Raw genomic sequence first — 17,480 nt, 5'->3', positions numbered from 1 at the left:
TGCAGTAGCAACTGTCTTGAACAGTATTTAAAGCAATCAACAGCCAATCAGAGGTCTCCTATCAAAATACCTTGTATGATGCTGTTCATCAAAGCATCAAAGGAGGTAGTGAGGGAGTGTCCCTGTCAATCAAAATAATCTTCCATTTCAAATCTTAGCATCTGGTTGCTATGGTGATAGAACCACCTCCCGATGAGGAAGTTTTGCGATCATTTAAATCTAGTAAATACTTTTCTTCTTACTAAGATATTTTAGTGAATATATTTGATTTACATTTGAAATAATAGATAGATAGATAGACAGATGGATACTTTATTAATCCCGTGGGAAAATAACAATATTAATGTTTTGAATAATAACAAAATATGATAACATTTTATTTCAGGCTATTTAATTATATTATTAAAACTCCACAGAGAACCACCTGCTGATGAGGACGTTTTTTGCGATCATTCATTTCAGTAAATAAAAACAGGACGTTTCATTTTGGTGGACTTTTAATTGCGTCATACTTGCAGCATCTGATCTTTAAAAACAAAGAGAGGTGCCCTACATCCGTCACAATACCCTGACAGCAGTGTGATGTTACTTTCCAGCTTATTGTATCTAATAGACAACACTGCAGAGGTCATTGGACACAATATCAGCACTTTATTTAGAGTGTAAAACGCATTAACCTGCTCTGTGCTCTGACCCATTTCAAGGGAAGAAAGAAAGAAAACATAATTCCGAGATCGATAAGTTGAAGAACAAGCGGCATTGAGTGTGAAGAGATGTGGCAGAAACACACAAACATACACACACACACACACACACACAAACATACACACACACACACACACACACACACACTCACACACACACACAAACACACTCACACACACACACTCACACACCATAGGCCATATATGGAGACAGATGACTTGGCGGCTCCCCAACAGTAAAGCCAAAGCATCTCTATCACCTGACAGATGGGGCACGGACCGAACTAACAATTCCACATCAAATAAGCTTTTCTCATAGATGGTTTCGGCCATTTTAGGTTGTTCTTATCACACTGATGTACTGTGTGTTCAAGTATTTATTTTTCTTTTGGTTTGGTTTTGATTAGTTATTTGATGCAATAAAACGTCCTGAGTCTGACTTGCGATTGGTCGAACGTTAATATTGTCCTCCGTACGTCCATATCCCGGTGCCACCCCCCCGATCACTACTGTCCAGGCTATGAGACCAATTGCGCAAGATGATGACATTTGTATCTCAGATATGTTGCCTTCATTTCTGCATCGTGGGAAGAAGTCTACGACACACATAAAACTCTCTTCTAAATTCAATTTATTTTCATGAGGTACATATTCATTTGTAATTCATTGGTAATTGTACATGAACGACTCAATAGTCCCAGCAACACAGGCTTTGCCAGCCAACTTGTTTGAAAACTTTTATGACCTATTTGTGCAAATGTGAAATACTCAACAGTGTTTGATTCTCTACAATAATTGAATCTATAGCAATCATACGATACTTAAATGTGACATATAGTGGTTACATGATTTATGATACTTATGCTCACACTCATCACATCAAATGTCACTTCAACTTCAACAGAGATGGGGTAAATCCTGTGAGGTTGCCATTATGAGACAAAACCCCCCTTTCTGAGGTGTTTTAATAAATCCAGTATTCCTATGCACCAGACTCCATATTAAAAAGCGCCCAAATTATATTAAAATGCACTTAGTCACTCCCAGTTGTTTTTCACGAGCTCATTAGATGTTTGAGTGGATTATTTATATGTAGGTTGAAAATGCGGGGCTTTGTTTTCCGTGCTACCTGCCTCATGGCAACCCGTTTTAAAGCGACAACCCCAAAGTGCGCCAGCGCAGGAGAGGCAGCGCCTGGCGACACGACCGCACCGTGCAGCCGCTGCTCGCATCTGGAACAAGACGTCTTCACGGCGTTGTCAGGTACGATGCTCGTCCTTGTGCATCCATATGATTTAAAAACACTTCTCCCTCATCATGTGTGTCTGTCTCGACTGCACAGGCTCGTTCACAATTGCTGCATGCGGCCACATAACGCACTGTGAATGAGACATCCAGGGGATGTGATGTGCAGTGTAGTGAGAGACCTTTGCAGACGAGGTGATGGGTGTTTTACTTCGACTCTAAAACCGATGCTGCAAAATATGCAACTTAAAAAAGCAGATTGTATTATTTAGATTCGGGTTTTTGGTGTTATTTCCTCATTAGAATATGTTAAATATATGTTCCATGCAAAAGATGTAATGTAATGTAATGTAATGTAATGCAATGTAATGTAATGCAATGTAATGTAATGCAATATGTGAGTTCACATCCTTGTCTGGCTGCTCTGGTGTTTGACGTAAAATGGGAAGAACAGACAGCATCAGTACCCATGGAGACTGCTGAAAGTGCCCTGGTCTCCAATGCAGTGATGCTGTTGCATAGAGACTGAGAGAAACTGTGAAATCCAAGGTTGATGCACTGAATGACAACGCGTCTATTTAAAGCAACACTCATCTCTGCCCCTCTCTCTTTCTTTCTTTCTTCCTTTCTCTCTTTCTTTTACTTGTTCTATGATTTTTCCTATTTTTCCCTCATTTACAGCAGGATTTTTGCACAACTCTCCCACAGAAGACCAGGGATGGGCCGCCTGGCGTTGAAAGAAGCCTCACATCTTTTCATGGCAAGCTCTGGAGAGCAGAGCTGCTTGATTTAAGTGAACATTTAGATCTGGACGACATCTGCCTGGATGATGCATTTTAGATTACTGTGTAAGTAGAGGGAGTAAAGCAGCCATTACCCTTCAGTGCAGCAATTGAATGGAAATATGGACACCTTCAATGGAGGGATTTTGACTCAACATGTCCAGGAACCATGAGGTATGTTACATGTATATGACATGACTAATCACAGACTAATGTTATTGTCCTTTTGCCGTTTTCATAAAAGATTGTAAAATACTGTATGATTCACCTGTTTGTGGGCGGCCACTCATTATTGGCATGCAAAAAATTAGATTTTATATTGTAGGGTAATCAAACAGTTTCCAAAGATATCAAGTAAGCCTGACCTAAAACTAACATATCTATTTTTAACAGAATGTGTGACTATTATATGTATTATTTATTTTTCTTGTGTCAATAAAGCGGTAGCATAAAAAGATAGGGAACACGCAATGGTCTCAGGCAGTGGAACAAAATGATCTTTAACAATCTAAAGCTACTTAAGATGGAACAAAAAGGGCAAAACTCTATTTTAAAGATTTAAATGGTTTTATTTGTAAATACATTTACATGTGTGGCCTTTGCACAATTTCTATTCACACATCGAAGTTAATGCATCGAATCTGCTATGTTATTAATCAATATAACAAAGCCAGTGATGGAGAAACAGTATTTTTACAGATTTTATTATTATTTTTATAATTATTTGCCCTATAATTAAATTTACACGATATGTCCTTTTGAACAAATATGAGACAGACTGTAGTGATGATGTAATGTACAGACAAATCCCAAAGCTGCTCTGTACACAGTGAATAACAGAACAGCAGCTTGAACACTGAGATGCCAACATGGTGATTCGCTTCATGAAACTCATTAGGATGGAACACAAGTTCCAACCACTGATTTGTGAATTAGTGAATCTCTAATATGAAGTCTGCAAAACTAGATATGTGTGAGGTACGTGAATAGATTGAAAGTGTTTTTTTTGTATTTTGTCAAGGTGGTTTGCCTTTATAACTTTTAACGTTTCACATTTAGGCCAAAGACTTTAATATTCGGCCGCACCTTCATCAAATAGTCATGTCCAAGTGAGCAACAGAAAAACTGCTTACGGTCGGTTTAATCACTGTTCTGGAACTTTTGATCATTAAACTATCACAGCAGAAATTATCTAGAATACACAGTATGTATTTAAGTAAGATGCAATAGAAAAATAATAACTACAAATCCTGAATAACATAGACAAAATTGCACGCTAACACATACATACAGAACAAATATTTTCTATGCCTAGCCATTTTGCAAAGATTCATTTGATGGCAGATAATTCTTGCCACAAGGTCCATTTAGAGGCTGTTCTGGGGCTTTTCCTGAGCACATAAAGCACATATTATTCATTCTGGGTTCAAAGAGTGTGATTAAAGTTAATTTCTGACTGAGCAATAAGTATCTGACCAAACATTGTCTATTTAGTAGCTGTTTTGGAGCATATGAGCTTTCGCTTGATCTTCCTCGATGGAGATTATGTAATCTCAAGCCGAGAATGAACTTTCAGTCCCGTTTATTTATGTTTTTTCTTCTTCTCATGTTATTCCCCATTGTTGCTGATGGATTCCCTACATCAGTAACCACAGCCAGCCTCATGCTGACCATGACTACAGCCAACATTGTACATCCCAAAATATCCTTAGCATTTAAGTGCTGTTTTATTTTTAAATCAACCAATGTGTAGCGGCTCTAACTTTCCTCTCCTGCTGCTTTGCCCACATCACCAGCCGGGTCACTCAGTAGGGATGTTGGCTGCCGTGGAACATGGTCCCATCCTCTGCAGCGACTCCAACATCCTCTGCCTCTCGTGGAAAGGCCGGGTGCCCAAGAGCGAGAAGGACAAGCCGGTGTGTCGGAGGCGCTACTATGAGGAGGGCTGGCTCGCCACGGGGAACGGGAGGGGAGTCGTTGGGGTGACGTTTACATCGAGTCACTGCAGGAGGGACAGGAGTACCCCTCAGAGAATCAATTTTAACCTGCGAGGACACAACAGCGAGGTGCCGTTTATTGACCTTAGCATTACCACTCTCCTCACCGACTTTTTTAAAGTTAAAGTTACACACATTAAAGCATGTTCCACAAAGACATTTTTTTCCTTTTCTCTTTCAATGTTCCTTTCTTAAGTTATCTCACACAACTTTCCCCTCAAAAAATGTAAAAAAAATTATGAAATGCATCCAATGTACAGATTCAGGTTATGGGAACTTCACGTCCATATTTGCATATCAAGCTGCTATAGACACAGACGGTGCATTAACTTTATTTTAAGTATTACAACATATTTATTTCTGGGTTAGACTTTTGCTGTCATGTCTATATACTTAGCTTCCATCTGTGTTGAATTTTTAAATCACAGTCAGCCTAAAATGTGTTTTTTTATTTACCATTATGCTCGTGCTTTATATTAATCATTCATTCCTCTGTGCGGGCAGCCACCTGCGCCTGTGGAAAAAATAGTAACAGTCGCAGTGTTATGTGCTTTTTATAGGTTGTCTTGGTGCGTTGGAATGAGCCCTTTCAGAAGCTGGCCACCTGCGATATGGAGGGAGGTATTTTTGTGTGGATCCAGTATGAAGGAAGATGGTCTGTGGAGTTAGTGAACGACAGAGGAGCCCAGGTAAAGCAATGAGAGCCCTGCCGATGTAGATCTCAAACTTAAAATGTTTTTTTTATGATTAATGAAATGGAACTGGAAAATAGTCACAGTCTAATGCAACAGAAAAAGTAGACCAGGATACAGTTAATATCACTAATGGGTACATCTGTAATACATTTCTCTGCTATATAATTATTGTTGTTGCACAAACACAAATTGACCATGAACATTTATTTTCCTCGCCAGGTGAGTGACTTCACCTGGTCACATGACGGCACTCAAGCCCTCATCGCGTACAGGGACGGATTTGTGTTAGTCGGCTCAGTCAGTGGACAGAGACACTGGTCCTCAGAGATTAACCTGGAGAGTCAGATCACCTGTGGCATCTGGACCCCTGACGATCAGCAGGTACGCATCAGCGGCCTGAACTAACACAAACTTACATATTGAATTGTTTTACCTTCAACTTAACGATAAATGTAAGAAGAAATGTTACGTCAGTGCATGATGCCTATGAGATTATTAATTATGTCATCTATTAAAGTTTAAAGGTTCACTGGGTAGAATTTAGTGACATCTAGTGGTGAAGTTGCATGTTGCAGCTGAATTCTCCTGTCCAGTTTGGGGTACTGTAAAAAACATGGCGGCCTCCGTAGAGAGGCCCCGCTCGAGATGTAAATATAAAGTATTTGAATATAAAGGGCTCATTCTAGGGTAAAGAAAACAACAACACACAGATGAAACACACAAGTGAAAATATCACTAGGATTATTTTATATTCAATTTCTGCCAATAGATTTAACCTAAATCTTACACCCTGAACCTATAATGTACACTGCCCCCTCAGGTGTTGTTTGGTACAGCAGATGGTCAGGTGATAGTGATGGACTGCCACGGCCGGATGCTTGCCCATGTTCTGTTGCACGAGTCTGACGGGATCGTGAGCATGTCCTGGAACTGCCCCAATTTCCTGGTGGAGGACAGCACAGAGAGCGACACTGACTCTGACGACAATATTCTGCCTTTAGGTGCAAACACACACACACACACACACACACACACACACACACATACACACACACTAGCCCTTTCTCTGCTAGTCGGAGTTACCTGAATAATTTTTTCTGTTTTCCTCCAAGTGCGGCGAGTCAAGCCACTGTTAACAGTCACCTTCTTATCGGGAGATATCAGTTTGATGAACAACTATGATGACCTCTCTCCTGCTGTAATTCGCTCAGGGCTGAAAGGTAAAAGAAATAATGTCTCCATGAGATATTTATTAGTGTTCTCATGAATTGTTTTTGAATATGTTTTTCTTCATTCCACAGATGTTGAAGCCCAGTGGTGCTCCCAGGGAGATCTGCTGGCTGTGGCCGGCATGGAGAGACACGGGCTTCCCCCCGACTCTTCGTGTGGATCCATCATGAGGAACGCCCTCGTTAAGTTTTATAACGTCCAAGGAGAACACATCTACACTTTGGAGACACCGGCGCAGGTTGGTCCTGCCTAAGGTCCAGTAGAAGTGACCTGTAAAATTTGTTTTGAATATGCGTATTTGTGATCAAGCCAAACATATTTTTTTCTGATCGCGATATCTGTTAAGCCATGACAATTATGTGTTCATTTCTTCAGTTGATTTTCATCACAGTAGAATTCATGATACTGTCGAAAACTCACTTTTTTTATGCATGCTAATTATTAATGCTAATTAAGCCAAGCACATTGTGCATTAAATTGATTCTAAGAAGTAGATGATACAAAATAAATTTACATTCCTGAGGCAGAGTACAGCTTGAATATTGTCACTGTCAGTCAGGTTACCTATGAGTGAAATCCTTTTATTTCCATTGCGCTTTTCAAAACAGAAGCACAGTGTGGATAATTACTGAAGAGATAAAACACCGCACTAAGGATTTAGAACCGTTCAAGTTATTTTATTATGAATAACTTTTCCTCAGAGACCCATCACCACCATCTGTTGGGGTCACAGAGACTCTCGTCTCTTCCTTGCCTGCGGCCCCGCTCTGTACGTGGTGCGTGTGGAGCACAGGGTCGCCAGCCTCCAGCTCCTATGCCAGCAGGGCATCGCCAGCGCCCTGCGAGAGGAGAAGGATGTGGGGAAACTCAACATGCCGTCGTTGCTCTGCTCTTATGTCACCACTGCCTTCATACCAACCATCAAGGTGAAGTGATCCCTGCTCTGAAGCAATCCTAGACAACCCGCTTACAAAGAACAGCTGAGAGCGACTTGTTTTCATTTGAGTGTCCAGAAATCTCACAGCCCTTTCCTCTCTTTGTTCTAGCCCCCGATCCCTGACCCCAACAACATCCGGGACTTTGTCAGCTATCCCACAGCTGGCAACGAGAGGCTCCACTGCACCATGAAGCGGGCGGAGGACAGCCCGGAGGCGGGCGGACCCTGCTACACTCTCTACCTGGAATATTTAGGAGGGCTGGTGCCTATTCTCAAAGGAAGGAGGATCAGCAAATTACGGCCCGAGTTCATCATCATGGATCCCAAAACAGACAACAAAGCAGGTGAGGATATTCATATTAAACTGATTCGAAAACAACATATTGTTTTGGGTTAAAGTTGTTGAGGGTCATCTGGCGGCCTTCCTCTTAAGATGCATGGTTTATAATATCCTATATTCAATTCCAGCCTGGAAACCATGTTGCTTATATCCGACTATTGTCTCTCTACAGTCTTTTTCCAATAAAAAGCCCAAATGCCAGAAATAAATAATTAAATTTATATTCATATTATTCATAATTAAATTCGATAGATAATAAAGCATCCAGATTTTATTTGGACGCTGTTCTGTTTGCTAAATAAAATTAGATGAGCAGCTTAATTTAGAATTAAGACTAGTAGCATGGGGATACAGCTATTCTGGTGTTTTGGGGGAATTCGCTTTGCATTCCTTCTACTTCCACTCTTCATGCTACTATACATTTTATCATCTCTTGGCATTAGATACTTAGCCAATGCACAGACAGAGTTATATCAGTTTTCCCATCTTGCAATCGACAATATAGTGATTATGTTTATTTCACAAATGCTCTTTAAAGGAGGCGAAAACGATTAGTAGCGTTTTTTGTGGAAAAAAAAAAGGGAAATTCCAGTAGACTCATTAGCAAACCTCCTCAAAGGTCAGATATCAGGTTCCTTGTCGTCTTGAATAAAAATCTTTGCCTTATTAATCCAGCCTGTGCTCGATTGTAGAATAACATATTCATGCTGTATGGCCATCGTTCACCTTGACTAAGAACAAACACACACTGTAGTGATGACGGCTCCTCTCTGACGTAACATGGTCTCAGGCCTGATGCAGGAACAGTCTGTGTAATGACCGGGCAGCACTAAAGTCGCTTTAGGCCTGAGGTCCCAGAAAACATTGACTTGCTTTTGATTTAGAATTCATTCAAATCACTTTCACTGGGTTTGTCTTTTCAGAGGAGGTGTGTGTGAACCCGATGATCTCATACGCCGACAGCTGTAACTGCTCAGACTCCAGTGACATTGAGTTGAGCGACGAGTGGGTCGGGAAGAAGTCACCAAAGTTATCCCGAAGAAACAGGTCAGAAATTATATACATTAACTTTACACAGGCCTTATCCACGTTTGAGTCATCATGATCTATTTGTTTCAAAGGATGAACATAGAATCAAGAAAATCCCCTAAACTCTCACGGACCAATCAGGAAGGCCAGCGGTCGCCACGATTACCGACAAAGAAGCCTCCGATCCGATCTCCCAGTCTGACACGACGGGAGTTTTCTATGGATGGAATCACTGAGGTATGACCTGCTGGGAAGACTGTCCACTATTTAATCTCTATGACCTGTTCGCGAATGATACTGAAGTATCTGCATTCGAATTTTGTATAGGGCCATTACAAACATTTAGTTTTCAACTGATTTATGTAGTTTCAGGTAAAGGAGGGATCTGGAATGTTGATACATAAATATATATGATAAATGAAATCTCCCAACTGTAGGCTCACCCTGAATTCTAATTTCTCATTTATATCCATTATTTTATATCCATTTTCTTTTTCACAGCACAACTACCTTGCTCAAGTCACATCCAACATTTGGGGAACAAAGTTCAAAATAGTGGGACTTGCTTCGTTCCTCCCCGCCAACCTTGGAGCAGGTAAATGTTTAAAAAAAAGCCACACATGCAAATGATGTTCATATTTCGGACAAATTGAATAGTCACAATCACTTTGTTCTGTCTTTTAGTCATCTATAAGACCAGTTTACTTCATTTGCAACCGAGGCAGATGACGATCTACCTGCCGGAAGTGCGAAAGATTTCTCACGACTTTATGAGCCTGCCTGTGTTCAACCCTAATGTGTTCAGTGAAGATGAGGACGATTTACCAGGTGTGAATAAATAATGCACCATATTGTCAGATTTCAGGAAATTACTGTTAATGCGTTTTCAACAATCTGTATTCTTTTCTTTTTTTTAATGAAGTTATGGGGCCATCGGGAGTGGCAGGAGACAATCCTTCCTGTACGGTCAACATTCCCATCGCTCCCATCCACAGCCCGGCTCAGGCCATGTCCCCGACTCAGAGTATCGGCCTGGTTCAGTCGCTCCTGGCCAATCAGAATATTCAGCTCGATGTTTTGACCAACCCCACAGCCACTGCGGCGGCGGCAGTCGCAGCAGCTGCGGCTTCTGTCCCGGTCACCGATCACAGCCAGGATGCAGTTGCATCCCCGTACCCAGTACCGACCAGATACTCAAACCCTGGCCAGGTGATCTTCAACGGGCTGGAGATGGGTCCTCTTCTTCCTGGTACTCTACCACCTCCGCCTCAACATCTCCCGCCTCACCCACAGCGGCCTCATTCGCAGCAGCCCCGCCAGCCGTCCAAGCAGTCGCAACAAATGCAGACGCAGCAGCTGCAGCAGCAGCAGCAGCAGCAGCAGCAGAAAATGCATCATCTTCAACAGCAGCAACAGCAGCAACAGCAGCAACACCATCATCAATCACAGTCACAGCAGCAGCAGCAACTGCTGCAGCAGCAACAGTTGCAGCAGCAACATCAACAGCTACAGCAACTGCACCAGCAGCAGCAAGCGCTACATCAACAGCAGCAACAGCATCAACAACAACTGCAGGTTCAGCAGCACCAACAAATGCAGCACGGTCAACAGCAAGTGAACAGCCAACAGCTCCAGCACCAACACCAAATCCAGCAGCAGCAGCAACAGATGCAGATGCAGCACGAGCAGATGCAGCAGCAGCAGCAGCAGATGCAGCAGCAGCAGCAGCAAATCCGGCAACAGATCCAGGAGATGAGGCAGCAGCAGCAGCAGCTCCAGCAGCAGCACCAGCAGATCCAGCAGCAGCATCAGCAAATGCAGAGGCAGCACCAGCAAATGCAGCACCAGCTGAAGATGCAGATGTCGCTGCCTCCACCTCCGACTGGCTATCCAACCATTTCCCTACAGCAGATTCACATTCTGCCTCAAATTGCTCACCCGTCCATCGAACTGGGGCTAGAACGAATCGAGCACATGCAGATGCACACTCTGAAGCCAAGTCTGCCAAGGACTTTACCCCCCTCCTTCAGCGACACAGATGGGTCCATCGAGATTCAGATGAGGAAGGTGAATCCTCCTCCTCCATATCCAGGCACTGCAGTCTCTGCAATTGCAGGCGCAGCCGCAGCCGCAGCCACAGCCACACCTCAGACTCTTGTCACAAACAGCCCGAGCATCCTGGCAACCGACCCCTGTCTGAAGAAGGATGACTTCTTGCTTCACCCCGTCACTTTGCAGTACCCGACTCCTCTGGGGTATGAAAGGATCACGACCTTTGACAGCAGTGGCAATGTGGAGGAGGTCTGTCGGCCACGCAGGCGCCTCATTCGAAACCAAAATGCATACACTGTGCATGGCATCGGAGGCTCTGCCACACTCAGAGTCACCTCCTCTGAGAATAAAAAAGTTCAGCTTCCGTACAGCTCAGCAACACTGAGTCGTCTCTCTGTCCCTCGATACTCGATACCAAGTGGAGACCCTCCTCCCTACCCTGATCCGGCCAATCAAGTAACTGCCACACTTCCTCATCCCCAGAGAAGCGACAGCAGTCTTATTCATGCCACTCTACGTCGTGACCGCAGGGACGTGGGACTGAAAGTGCCGCAAATGATGGAAAGCTCAAGAACCCTTCCCACCAAGGCAAAAATGAACAGTGCATTAGCTCTCTCCTACCAGCAGAGGGTGCCCAGTGCATTGTACACATGCACACAGTGCAGCAGTAATAGCAGCAGCACCAGTGTCAGTGGAGGTGGAGGTGGAACTACAAGTAGTGGTATTGCAGGTGGCACGGTGGTGAGGCAGGAATTCCCAACGGGGAAAAGTTCACATCACAGTACGATTATCGTGCACTCCAAGAGCACCTCCCCTCTGGCATCCCACTCATCGTACAGTCTGCTGGGTGCTGTTGATAACAGCCGGGACAGAACAGTGTACGTAAACTCCGCCTATACTGAAGACGAGACTTTAAATCAACAGAGTCACCTTGAAAAATCGATGCGTCAGTTGACTCTCGGAGATGTCAGTTTGACGGTGAAACGCCCTCCGCCTTACCAGTGGGACACATCCACGGCCGAGGAGTTTTGGCTCACCCCAGAGCAAACCATGTTAGCTCCTCAACCAGGACCTCATAAACCACCTCCAATCATCATTAGTCAGGCTCAACAATTGGACATGACACGCCTTCCGTTTGTGCTCACAACGAAATCGCCATCAAGTACGACCACGGGCACTCTTACTTTCCCATCAGGTTACCAGATATCCCTCTCACCTTTTCCACCAGGTGTGGGTCACGGCGGTCCCCCACTTCAGACCTTACAGAACCCTCCACCACAATGCTCTCCAAACGAAGTCCCTTTTGCTCAGCAGGATCCCACTTTGGTCTTACCACCCGGTTACCCTTCAAGTCTCGCTAACCTGGCTTGCTGCCCCCTCCCTCCGATGTATCCTGGAACCAGCTCATGTTCTGGACTCCAGCTGCACCCTGTCAACCTCCAACCCTGGAACCCCTACCCCTGCCCACCACCCATGCAAGACCCTCCAGCACCTCCCCTCCCAACCAAAACCCATCAGATTTTAGAGAAGCCGATTCTCTCCCCACCTCCCCCGACTGGACCACCCCCGCCACCTCCTCTCCCGCCTCCCCCTCCACCTACCGATCTACCACCATCCAAAAGTGCCACAGAGGATTTGACAGAGTCTGCGAACAATTTTCCAGAGCCATCATCCCTGAATGAGAGCCCTGTGCCGCAGGAGTCGGAGCGCTTCAACAAGAAGAGCCGTAAAAGACTGGACAGCAGGGCTGAGGAGGCCAACATGACCACCCTCTCCGAGGGCAAGTCCAGGAAGGAAGGGCGAGCGCTCTCTGACTTCAACACGCTCATTTCCAGCCCGAGGCTTGGCAGCAGAGAGAAGAAGAAGCCCAAAGGGCCGAGAGAGCAACTCAATAAAACCAAGAAGATGAGCAGGACAACGAATGAGTTCCAGGATAGTTCCGAGAGCGAGCCAGAGCTGTTCATTAGCGGCGATGAGCTCATGAACCAGAACCAGAGTAGTAAGAAGAGCTGGAAGAACAAGCGCAGCATGCGTATGGCGAGCGAGCTGGAGGAGATTAAATGTCGCAAGGCGAATGAAAGAGAGGACCGTAGTTTAGGCAGCCAAGGATTTGTCTACGTCATGGCCAATAAACAACCATTGTGGAACGAAGCCACGCAGGTCTACCAGCTGGACTTCGGAGGACGAGTCACGCAGGAGTCCGCAAAGAATTTTCAGATCGAGTTGGATGGTCGACAGGTAAACAAAGGATCTGATTTCATGGTTGAAATCATTAGAATGTATTGGCAGTAATCTGAAATGATTTTGAATAATTGTTTATTTCAAAGCAAAATTACCATTCAATGTTTTTTACTTTTTATTTTGGCGATTTCCTTTGTCTTGTATGTATACAGGCCCGATGAATAAAGAACAATGTTCGGCCAACCCAAAAATATACTTTTACTGATAAGACACAAATAAAATAAGTTTATTCAGTAACTTTGAGTAATTTTTGTTGATAACAAATGACATTTAAATATCTCAATTTGAAAGCGCTATCAAAATCACCGCCTTTGCGGAGAGGCGGTGGGCTAGTGGCAGAAACTTGGACTATGGGCAGAGAAGGTCTCTGGTTCGTCTCTGGTTCGACTCCACGGAAAGACAACAAAAGACGAACCTGGATTGATCTGTCCAAAAATCCAAGAGTCTCCCTACCCTGTCTAGTGCCCCTGAGCAAGGCACCTTACTCCCCCAACATCTGCTCCCCGAGCGCTGTACATGGCTGCTCACTGCTCTGTGTGTACTGCACCAGATGGGTCAAAAGCAGAGATTAAATTTCCCTAGCTGCATGAGTGTGCCTTTGCATGACTGTGCATGTGTTTGGGACGAATAAATGCATCTTTTATATTTTTCAGTTTTTATCACATGTGATACTCAAGAAGATAATGAGTGTATTAATTGATGATTACATTATAATTAGTAGTTGATTTATCACCAAAATTGTTAATGTGTTGGTTGTTAAGCGCTTTCTGGAAATGTTCTCTCACTTTTTAGGTGATGCAGTTCGGGAGGATCGATGGCAACGCCTACATCTTGGATTTCCAGTATCCTTTCTCAGCAGTGCAGGCATTTGCTGTGGCCTTGGCCAACGTGACTCAAAGGCTGAAGTGAAAAGTTTTATTTTTTGTTTTTGCAGAAGAATCCAAAAGAAGCTGCTGTGTGTGTTCCTGTGCACCTCTCAGTGTGGGGCTGTACCTGCCACAGCGTCAGCGTTGCATCAGAAGAGATTATCATATGAGTTGCACATGCAGATAATTTACAGGAGTCTTTTAAAGGAAAAGTCCAGGTCATTATTGAGGGAAGTTATATCAGTACATCCATTATTTCTAATTCATGTATTGAATGTATTCAAACTTAAAATTGTATTTACTGGAATTAGAAAATACTCACTATCATTGGATAAAAAGTGATCTAAGTACTTTAAGTTACTTTAAAGTAAGCCTCCAGGGTTTAAGACATCCTCCAACTTTTTAAATACTTAGTTAATCTTGATGCATGACAAATCATTAATCATTTAATGTACATTTGTGGAGTAAATACATAAAAAAGTAGTTTTTTAAGGTGCAGCGACATTCAAATTTGACTATAACAACTAAGTAAATTAAGTATAGTGTTTTAAAGTGAGTATAACCCTATTGTTATTTCTGTTTGAGTACACATTGTATTTTTATTGCTTTTTTCAAATCCATTTTTCTGTTGAACATGTATTAGACAATATACTGATATATATATATATATATATATATATATATATATATATATATATATTTGATTGTATAAGTTGCAACTATGCATCTAAACTCAGTTCGACAGGGCTAGCTGGTTGCAGTTACCCATAGCTCATATATGTTCTATCAATGCCACTTCTATGAAGTACATATTAAATACAGATTATTTTAGCCACAATACTGAAAATCCCCATTCACAAATTATTTTGGACACAATTTCTTTATCCAACCTCCCATTACAATGGAAATTGTCAGAAGTGGTGAATAGTGAATATACATGGGCCACACAAAGTTGAATGTGTTTGACTGAAACAAAGCCAGTTAGGAAAAAATGTATAAAATGGTCTAACAAAGATCTCATCCCCAAACAGAACAGACTGTTACAATTGAGATTCTCTCTGTCGGTCTCTCCGGACCGGCTCTGTGTTGTTTTCATGGGGTGTTTATGATGCTGCTTGAAATCTGAATTTGAATGTGAAGTACAGTAGTTTTGCCTCCTTGGAAGTCAGTGCTGCTTTAGATAGAGCTTGTGTGCTGTGATGCTACCTACATAGAACCGATGTTGTACTTGCAAAAGAAAATATAGCGCTGCTTGCACTGTGTGTTTAGTAAGTGACCTGACATCATTATTACATGCATAGAAATAAATGTGCTTATATGTTGCTACTTTCAACAATTTTCTATTTTCATTAATTGTAACATGGATTTTTTGTTGATGTTACAGTTGTGGAAAATAAGAACGAGAACTATAAACTTGCAAAGGTATTTAATACAACTTATCCATCAATTGATAAGATCAACAGCTAGTATGAGATTCATGTGGAATTGGTGCTAATGTAAAAAAGAAACACACTTGGGAATGTCAGGACATTAGAAGGTTATTTTAAAGAAAGTATTTTGAGGGAGGCACAGGAAAGGTTTTGGGTGCGTAGAGTTTTCATTTAAGAGCTTTTCATCCCATGCAGATGTCAGCGATGGTGTGTGTCAGTTTTCAGCAATACTGCCGTATGAATAGCGGGTTGCCTGATTATTTATTTCTCTCTTATTTTGTGAAGGAAACAAAAATGTTATGACCAAAGGTTGACAAGGACCTATAGGCTGAACATAATGTAATAAAAAAAACTCTATTGTTCCAGTTGTTTTGGTTGTTGTGCTTTTTTACTCTGTGATGTACAATGTTGACGATCCCAGAAGCCCAAAGCACAGGATTCCTGCTTCAGTCTGTTTGTTGTGCGATAATAAAGAGATCAGTTGTGCAGCATGGTAGTTCTGGAAAAAGACAACTGTTCTCTTTACGAGTAATACATACATTCACCTTTATGCACACATTGTAGAAATATATCTTGAGTACTTTTCTTTTACTGATTCTTTTCTTTGGACAAGAAGTAAATTTCCCCCCAGACTGTTTCTTCCACACCTACACATCAAATAAAATGATTATGCTTTTATATGAACAAAGACAGGATCAGAGAAAAGCTGCTTCACAGCTGCACTCTGGTTCCAGGAGCTCTCAAAAGATGATATCAGTTGCTTCACCGCAGGGTCATCCTGAAAATACTAAATTACACAAGGGGCACAATTGCTATCTATCTATCTATCTATCTATCTATCTATCTATACATTCATACAAACACACACACACACAATACATGCACACACTCACATACTTAAATCATACATTGCTGTTTACATTGCTCTGTTTGTGTGTGTGTGTGTGTGTGGGTGTGTGTGGGTCTGTGTGGGTGTCTATATAGTGTGTATACAAATCAAGGACGTAATTTTACAGGTTATGTATTTTCTAATTAGATGAGTTGATTACTGTTGTGAGACGTGATTCAATAAAGTTGTTTATACAATGCACTTTATTATTGTTAAGATTTGTCCTAATTGAATATAATGTTTATGTGAACTTCTTGTTATCAGACTGTTTATATATAGCCACCTGAAGCTGGGGCGTGTACGGATGTTTGAGTGGAGGAGTGACTGAGGGGGGGGGGTATCTGTGGAGACTTGACTTAGTGGCGGAGATCCCAGTCACTCCTTCATGTGAAGAACTTCATCATCTGAACTTCCACCCGAGGCCCAGAGGAGTCACAATGGAGGCGGTCAAGGATCCCCAGCAAACAGGTCTGTGAGCTTCTTCTCAGAGTTTGTCTCAGAGTAACAAGACTTCAACAAACCTCCTCTTTTGCGGTGCAGCCTAAAATGTTGTTTTTTTTTACCATTATGCTCGTGCTAGATATTAATCATTCATTCCTCTGTGCGGGCAGCCTCCGGCGCTTGTAAAAAATAGTAACAGTCGCAGTGTTATGTGTTATGACATAGGTTGTCTTGGTGCGTTGTGATGAGCCTTTTCAGAAGCTGGCCACCTGCGATATGGAGGGATGGATTTTTGTGTGGATCCAGTATGAAGGAAGATGGTCTGTGGTGTTAGCGAACGACAGAGGAGCCCAGGTAAAGCAATGAGAGCCCTGACGATGCAGATCTCAAACTTAAAATGTTTTTTAATAATAACTTGAGAATTTGATACAGAAAAAGTAGACCAAGATACATCTCTGTTGTATAATTATGGTTGTTACACAAACACAAATTGACCATTTCTTTTCCACCAGGTGAGTGACTTCACCTGGTCACATGACGGCACTCAAGCCCTCGTCGCGTACCGAGACGGCTTCGTGCTAGTCGGCTCAGTCAGTGGACAG

General features: G+C 42.6%; 1 protein-coding gene across 1 annotated transcript; it reads left to right on the top strand.

Annotated features, from left to right (window-relative positions):
* Window positions 1-4,545: 4,545 nt before the first annotated feature.
* On the top strand, window positions 4,546-14,188 carry tulp4b (TUB like protein 4b). Its single transcript, XM_053434945.1, is given in 16 exon segments — window positions 4,546-4,797; window positions 5,289-5,417; window positions 5,643-5,804; window positions 6,244-6,424; window positions 6,497-6,643; window positions 6,725-6,891; window positions 7,355-7,579; window positions 7,700-7,934; window positions 8,854-8,985; window positions 9,042-9,196; window positions 9,461-9,554; window positions 9,644-9,787; window positions 9,882-10,259; window positions 10,911-11,675; window positions 11,742-13,249; window positions 14,045-14,188. Coding segments are annotated over 16 exon segments (4,791 nt in total). The 3' UTR covers window positions 14,162-14,188.
* The last annotated feature ends 3,292 nt before the right edge of the window (window positions 14,189-17,480 follow it).

Source organism: Pleuronectes platessa, chromosome 11, assembly GCF_947347685.1.
Source record: "Pleuronectes platessa chromosome 11, fPlePla1.1, whole genome shotgun sequence".
In the NCBI taxonomy this organism is placed as follows: Eukaryota; Metazoa; Chordata; class Actinopteri; order Pleuronectiformes; family Pleuronectidae; genus Pleuronectes; species Pleuronectes platessa.
The sequence above is the reverse complement of the archived record's forward strand: the minus strand, read 5'-3'. Positions and strand labels throughout refer to the sequence as shown.